Here is a 7486-nt window from a genome sequence, read left to right as displayed (position 1 = left end):
TTTTTTGAAAAACTTCTACAGTAAACTACAATAAAATTTTAGACAAATATTCAAAAAACTCACCTTCCAAACGGGCCTTGTGACAAAGCTATGGAGCGGTGAGGGTAATTTAATCCCCAATTATCCCTGCGTAAAAAATTGCAGCAGCTTCATGCTTTGGGCCGTTGGCCCAAATGTTAAACTAGACCCCAAACGAATTGAAAAATTACCATTCAACACTCAGGCCCACAAATCCACTGATCTCGGGTCGACCTGGAACAAGACCTGCAGCTGCACAGCAGAAAAATCATTTTGCCTTTCTCAATATGGCGGGTTAATTAAACGTTGGTAAAAAAAAATTTCTCTGAAGCTCGTAAAGAAAATCCTCAAATTCGCAAAGTTCCCGAAGAAGAAGATGGCTGGTACTTTTGTCGATTGAGCATTCAAGTGTTTAGCAGTTTGGAAATCTTCGTATGCTTAGTTCAATTTGATTGGTTGTTGCTTTCATGATATAATTTAGTTTCATTCTATCCAAATTTTAGGAGGACAATCCGATAGAGAGGTCAAGGTTTCCCTGGAACTCACCGAAGAAATTCTACAGAGTATGGAAGTTGGCATGGCTTTTCGTGACTATGTACGGTTTTTTCCTCGTTAATTTTTCAATTTGTTACTAGGAATACAATTATTTACCTTTTTCTGACTGCCTAGTTTGGTTTTTTTTTTTTTTTTTTTTTTTTTGCATTATCTTTAAATTATTAGTAGCTTAGCTTTTGAATTGCTAAAGTTTGGTGGCAATAATTGAAGTTTTATCTATATAGGCTTCTCGTATTCTGATTTTAGTATGTAAATAGAAGAAAGCGCAAGCATAGTCTTAACATGCTGGTGATAATAGTGAGAATATAGTACTTGGAAGAGGAGTGGGTTTTCCTCTGTATGATAGTTTAAGATTCCTTGAAGCTTGTGCAACATCGCCTGATCATTGGATTCTAAGATGATGATTTGAATGCATTATTATCTGTTGCTACTCAGGAATTAGTATTTTATGAATTATGATTGAGGTCCAGAGTATATTTTATAAGTCGCAGAAATTTTACTTTAATCGGCAGATTAAGCCGAAGATGTAGTTTTATTCCGTATGAGTTTAAGTGGTTACTCCTTTAATTGTTGTGAAATGGAGTAAGCATAAGTACAATTACTGAGAGGTGCTTTTTGCTGGCTACAGAATGGTAGAATAAGTTCAATGGATTTCCACAAGACATCCCCTTATCTGGTGACTGCTAGCGATGATGAATCTATCCGGCTGTATGATGTGGCAAATGCAACGTAAGCATTTGGCTTCGACTTTTGTCTAAAATTTGACAAGTTTTGATAATAATTTGCCTTTTTCTTCATCCATGCTTCTGTGCTACTACTTTTTATTTCTGAAGTATAATGGTTATCCCTGTGGTTCTCCAAAGCACTTGATTGGTATGTGGAAAACGTGAACCACCTGATAAGTTCTAAATTTGCTTTAACTTTAGCTGAACTTACAATATATAGCTCAGAGTTGAGTTTTATGTATTCTCAGTTCTCACATGCTTGAGTGCTGCTTGTATAAATAACTCATCTCGAACTTTAAGTAACAAAAGTGTAAAAAAAAATCCACAAGAAATGGCAGAATGCATGCCATTGGACATGCTTTACTGTCATTCAACTACTGGAAAGGAGCTTATTTGCTTTCTCCAATGGTTTTTTGTACTGCAGTTTGCTAAATCTGCTAATCATTGATCATTGAGATTATTGACATTATAAAGATGACTGGTAGCATATCATGGTATATCCATCACATTCAGACATGACCAGCAGCTAGTGGACCCTCCATCATTGATTTAACTTTTATACCAACTAGTGTTTACTTTCGTTGTTGGAGCTTTGTAGTTCAATAATGTCTGATGGCACCTGCATGTCCTCCTCCGTCTTATTATCTGGCATTGCTCATATCAATTAACATGCTAAAAAGCCTTATATTGTTATTTGCAGATGTTTGAAGACTATTAATAGCAAAAAGTATGGGGTTGATCTTGTTAACTTTACTTCTCATCCGACAACTGTCATATACTCCTCAAAGAATGGGTGGGATGGTAAGTATTGTTGAAGAACATTTCCGTATGCGTGTAAGCCTGAAAATAAAGATTGTTTACACAATTGTTAGATGATTGCAGAATCTTTGCGGCTTCTTTCATTACATGATAATAAGTATTTGCGATATTTCAAGGGTCATCATGATAGGTACTTTGCCAATGAACCTTAGAGATATTTCTCTCTGCTTACCATGTAAGCCATAAATATCATTATGAAGTGCAAGTAACTTTGTTCTACTGATAACCCAGGGTTGTGTCTCTTAGCTTGTGCTCTCGGAAAGAGTGTTTTATCTCTGGATCTCTGGACCGAACTGTTTTGCTTTGGGACCAAAGAGCAGAGAAATGCCAGGTATAGGCTTTGGCAATCTGTTTTTCGTTTTCAAGTAGTTTCTATGCTTTCTAAAGATTCTAACTGGTGTATTTGCTATTGTTTTTTAGGGTCTTCTACGTGTGCAGGGAAGACCAGCTACAGCTTATGACGATCAAGGTCTTGTTTTTACCATTGCTTATGGAGGATATATAAGAATGTTTGATGCTCGCAAGTATGAAAAGGTCAGTAGTTGATGTATGAGAGTGTATGACATCTGAATGTGGCATAGTGAATTTGCAGTTTCAACAAAATGCTGAACTTTCAGTAACTAATTTTGAAGGGCCCTTTTGACATATTTTCGGTTGGGGGAGATATGTCTGATGCTAATGTTGTGAAGTTCAGTAATGATGGAAGACTGATGCTTTTGACAACTTTAGAAGGTCATATTCATGTGCTTGATTCATTTCGTGGAACGCTTGTGAGTTATTCTCTTTCAACATCTGCCTAATGGTTCTATAATAAAAAATAAACTTTTATTGCTTTAAGAAAACAATATTTCTTGTTGACATGCTTGCATCTTTTTGCTGTAGCTATCTACATACAATGTCAAGCCTGTTTCAAGTGGTTCGACATTAGAGGCATCTTTCAGCCCAGAGGGAATGTTTGTTGTTTCAGGTAATGCTAACAATTATCATCTTAGAAGAGGATCATGAAACATCACTTATTTGACATTGCCCTCTTTAAAATTCCAATATGTGCTTTTGACGCCTATTGCATAATTATTTTTTTCAAGCCTTTCAATGATCTTCCTACCTGCCAGTGGGCTTATACACCTTTTCAATGAAATAAATCTAGGATCTTTGTCATAAAATTGTATTTAAGTCATTGGGTTTCTTCCTCACCTATTCTTATAGGAATTAATCTGGGGTGGTGTTAAACTTGGCATTAACCTCCTCCTTCCTTGATGTCTTTCTCAGGAGTTCCTGAGGAATCCAAATGACTTCATGTGTAAAGTTGATTTTTTATTAGTATTCTTGTGATGCCTATTTTTCTAACCCTTTTTTATCCAATGAGGAGAAGATGTTAAGGACCTGAGGTTTGAAACCTATTGTAAAGGAAAGATTTTATATGGAGTGTGATTTTCATGTGACTTGGTGCTATGGATCTATTTCACTGTTATGGGGATTGGGGAACGTTAGAACTGAAATGTATATGATGATAAAGATGAGTGACAATCATTCTTTTGAGTTCATACATTTGAAGCTGATTTGACTTTGGTTTCTATTACTTGACAGGTTCTGGAGATGGTAGTGTCTATGTTTGGAGTGTTCGAAGTGGCAAAGAAGTATGACTTAGAGCTTATTATTCTTCCCTTTTTAAATATATACTTATGTATTTATACACATAAACTAGATGCACAGTCGTACCTGTAATTGCATTATTATAGGCATTGTCATGCCTTAGACCATAATAACTTTTTGTAGGCGTAGTTGTTTTTAATTGGCCACAGTCATACCTGTAATTTAGGTTTTCAGTTTTTGACTTGAATTTACTCAAAAGTCAAAGATCATATGTAGAAGATGCAGTATTATGATATTGGCTCATTTATGATATATGATTAGAAAAGATGGTCATATGGGAGCAAGATAAGACTTAATTTGTGAATGGTCTCTGCGTCATTGTTGACCAGGAAAATAATTAAAAGTTTAAGAATGTACTGAGGAAAAATAGGCACCCTGTGTTGATTCCCTCAATTTCAGTGTCTTCTTTTGTGTGGTGTTGTTGTCGTATATAAGCTCTTACCTTTCAGATGCTTTGCTGAAGTGGTTAGCCCTGGATAACTGAACCGGTTGTATTTGGCCATCTGTAAGTGTATGGTTTCATGTGTACCAGGTAGCCAGTTGGATGAGTACTGAAGATGAACCACCAGTCATAAAATGGGCTCCTGGAAGTCTGATGTTTGCTACAGGTTCTTCAGAGTTATCATTTTGGATCCCAGATTTATCCAAATTGGCAGCTTATGGAAGGAAGTAGAAAGTATCTTGGTACCTCCCTGAAATGTTGTAGTCAGGTAATTGAAACATGAACTTTCTCTGCAGCAATTGATTTCACGGTTAGAAAGTTTGTTGAGTTCCTTCATATGTGTTGACTTCTTCCTTTTTTTCGTTTTTATTGTTTTTTTTTTCCTTTTAACTTTTTGGTGCAGGAGCACTAACTGACAAAATAGAATCAGTGAGTAATGCATTGGTCGGATGCCCTTTATTCTGTAGGCAATTTATCAGTTATCCTCATTCTGATGCTCCTTGATCGTCAATGGTTAATATGACCCAGTTTCAGCACATCCTCTGATGAATGCAACTTGCAGATCAGGTGAACTATCACATCATATTGTTTCAAACTCTTTGGGAAGCCTCCTCGTTGTCATTCATTGTGTTTTCCAGATGCCTAGAATGACAAAGCTATTTGTCCTTTCAGACTAGTAAAAAATGGAAAAAAGAAAGAAGTGCTACTAGTTATATGGGCTATTGTTTGTTCGTTTTAATCTGCCTAATTTTGAATGTCTTTTGGTGTAAGAATATACTCTTCTCATTTCCTGATGGGATTTAATTATGCAGCCAGTAGCGTCTTTAGATGGCAAGGTGTACTTAAAAGACAGCTCTTTTGCGTGTCCAAACATTGACTGCTAGTTATTGGCCCTGATAAAGAGGGATGCAGATGTATGGTTCCCCTAAACATTGCTACTGTTTGCTTTCTAAATGATCTTCTGCCTTGATGCACCCTTTAGTTCAGTTCAGATGATTTGTAATATTGCTTGGTGTGCTACCGCCTGTGATTATTCAAAATGAAAAGAAAAAAAAAAAAAGAAGAAAAAGTCGATGTATTTCGTTATTCTAGTGTTTGATTTTTGAATTTATTATTCTTCTTGTCTTGTAAGAGGAAAACTGACTGAAACCCAAGTAAGAGATGAACTTCCTGGCGATCACAACGTTTACTTTCTTCTTCTCTCTATTTCTATGTTATGTTACCTTTAGTTTGGTCCAATAGTATTTGGCATTCAGTCTGAGCATTAAAATTTCCCAAGATGAAAATGGTAGTTGAGCATGTTCACGTCAAATATTCAAGTTTTTCAGTTCTGTAACAAGTTCTTCGAAAGTTGGCCCTTTTTTTTTTTTTTTCTGTGCTGATTTTCATGGTCTTCTTCTTCTATAGGTAGATGGTATATCAAGTGTCTGCATGACCTGCTTTTAACCATTAAAAACACAGAAGACAGAGAAGGATACATACAACTTGAGTTTGGTAAGAGTGGTGATTGGAGAGTAGTCTCAACTCTCTCGTGGGTTAAAATGCTGGCTACTTAAGTGACATGTGAAACTAACAGAATAGTGCAACAAAAGCGTTGCACAGAATGTTGGGATCAATCAATATACAGAAGTGACCAACTTGATAACTAAGGAGCCTTGCAAGGATAAAAGGTGATGATGCACTCATTGCCTCACTTTTCTATAAGGGACATTACGTGCTTGAAGCCTCAAAAAGTGCCGAAGATCGCATTGGATCTACGATTAAATCTCCACGCATCCATTTGCAACAGGAAGAAGCTTTCTCCATTGTTTCCTCTCTGGTGTTCTCACTCTTTGGGACGATCGATGGGGGGTCCCGTGCCCTATATGTGTTATTAGGGTTCTCGAACGCCAAAAAGTGGGAGTAATTGTCAAACCTCATAGAGGAAAGCATCCGCCCAAAATCTTGTTGATTGTGACCTTTACAATTACAAAGCTGTTGAACACACCAGGCAATGGGGGCCAAGAAAATTGGTGTACCCAGCACTACAGTATACCCGATAAAACCTCACCCTTCTCGAGTGAATGTCTCTACGTACCTATGACATAACTGATATGGACGGTCCACATGTCATCAATGATCCGAATGTCAGTTGGATTAACTTTGTCTGTTTTCCCAAAACTTGTTTGGATGACTAGCTTGTCTCGAGTCAATTGCATCACGATTTTCTTCCTGGTTGGAACAGTGAATCACAATTCACAATAGAAGCAAAGAATGAATTGGAAAATTTCGATTCTATTCTTTCTTGCCTCCTAAATTTTGATTTTTGTAAAATGTGGCCCTTCATATATATATATCTATCTATTTCAGTAGAGTTTAGATTGGCTCTTTTTGAGTGCTGAGTTTAAATTTAGACAAAATACAAATATCTGCTCCGGTTCAGCATATGTCTTCTCGCTGGTAGGCCCATGATCTTTTCAATAATTTCAGGGCCATACCGACACTGGTTTGTGGGATAATTCCTTTCAGAGAAACTGTGTGTAATTTTCTAGTTGAATTTCTAGTCTGTAGAAGCAGAATGTCCAAGTCATTCAATATACTCTAATATTTATCATTATTTTTTCTACAAAGTGAATAGAGCAAGTAGAAAATATGCCTGTAGAAGCTCAATTTCAAAGGCCGTCTGTCCAGCCATCAGTCTAACATGAGCTTATTAGTTTTCTACAGAGTGAAAACTGCAACTTGATAGTGGTCTTTATTATGATTTTCAAGATGCGTTTTACTCATAATTATTAATTTGACCTCCCTCTTGACGCTTTTGAAAGATAATAAAATGGCGATGCAGTATTTGTATATATTATAGTAGTATCATTACAAAGCAGAAATAACAGCCAAAAACTAATCATTTGATACCCGTAAGACCTAAGAACTACACGAGTCTGAATCACTTTCTCATCAACCTGAATAAGGATTAGGAACTCATTCATATTAAGTAGTACGTAGTAGACTAGTAGTAGAGTTTTGTTCATCCATCTTAGCATTGCAAGAAGTTTTTTCCAGTTTTCAGTGTTGTCATTCTTGCTCCACTCAAACATGTGGATATCACGCAGAGTGATTAAAGGGAAGTAGCTCAAGTGATGCAACATGCACAATTGCTGTAATCCCATTTGTGTGAATTACCAATTGATAGCATCATCTACAACACAGAGTGGTTTTGGGACCGGGGCTTCATCCCTTGAGATGTTCTTTATTTATTAAACCACTAGTTGAAGTCACAGATGATACTTTATCCTCC

General features: G+C 36.5%; 1 protein-coding gene across 4 annotated transcripts; it reads left to right on the top strand.

Annotated features, from left to right (window-relative positions):
• The first annotated feature begins 261 nt into the window (after window positions 1-261).
• Window positions 262-5861, top strand: LOC113701005 (protein ANTHESIS POMOTING FACTOR 1-like). Of its 4 annotated transcripts, none has more exons than XM_027221446.2 (13): window positions 262-401; window positions 522-613; window positions 1202-1302; window positions 1999-2099; window positions 2181-2247; window positions 2349-2448; window positions 2538-2651; window positions 2750-2887; window positions 3000-3084; window positions 3705-3754; window positions 4303-4480; window positions 4680-4779; window positions 5620-5861. In XM_027221446.2, the coding sequence occupies exons 1-11, from the start codon at window positions 395-397 to the stop codon at window positions 4441-4443; spliced, it is 996 nt and encodes a 331-aa protein (XP_027077247.1). In that variant the 5' UTR covers window positions 262-394; the 3' UTR covers window positions 4444-4480; window positions 4680-4779; window positions 5620-5861. The 4 variants fall into 4 exon arrangements, with proteins under 4 accessions (XP_027077247.1, XP_027077246.1, XP_027077244.1 ...); XM_027221445.2 differs by lacking the exon at window positions 5620-5861 and adding an exon at window positions 5025-5389; XM_027221443.2 differs by lacking the exon at window positions 5620-5861 and adding an exon at window positions 5025-5389 and having other exon boundaries at window positions 4616-4779.
• The last annotated feature ends 1625 nt before the right edge of the window (window positions 5862-7486 follow it).

This window comes from Coffea arabica, chromosome 7e, assembly GCF_036785885.1.
Source record: "Coffea arabica cultivar ET-39 chromosome 7e, Coffea Arabica ET-39 HiFi, whole genome shotgun sequence".
Classification (NCBI taxonomy): Eukaryota; Viridiplantae; Streptophyta; class Magnoliopsida; order Gentianales; family Rubiaceae; genus Coffea; species Coffea arabica.
Note: the sequence above shows the minus strand (reverse complement) of the source record. Positions and strands in the feature narration are given on the sequence as shown.

Bases quoted from the DNA above. Each gene is read 5' to 3' on its own strand.
- LOC113701005 (XM_027221446.2), top strand. The intron at 614-1,201 runs GTACGGTTTTTT...TGCTGGCTACAG, and splicing joins GCATGGCTTTTCGTGACTAT to AATGGTAGAATAAGTTCAAT. The intron at 1,303-1,998 runs GTAAGCATTTGG...TGTTATTTGCAG, and splicing joins TATGATGTGGCAAATGCAAC to ATGTTTGAAGACTATTAATA.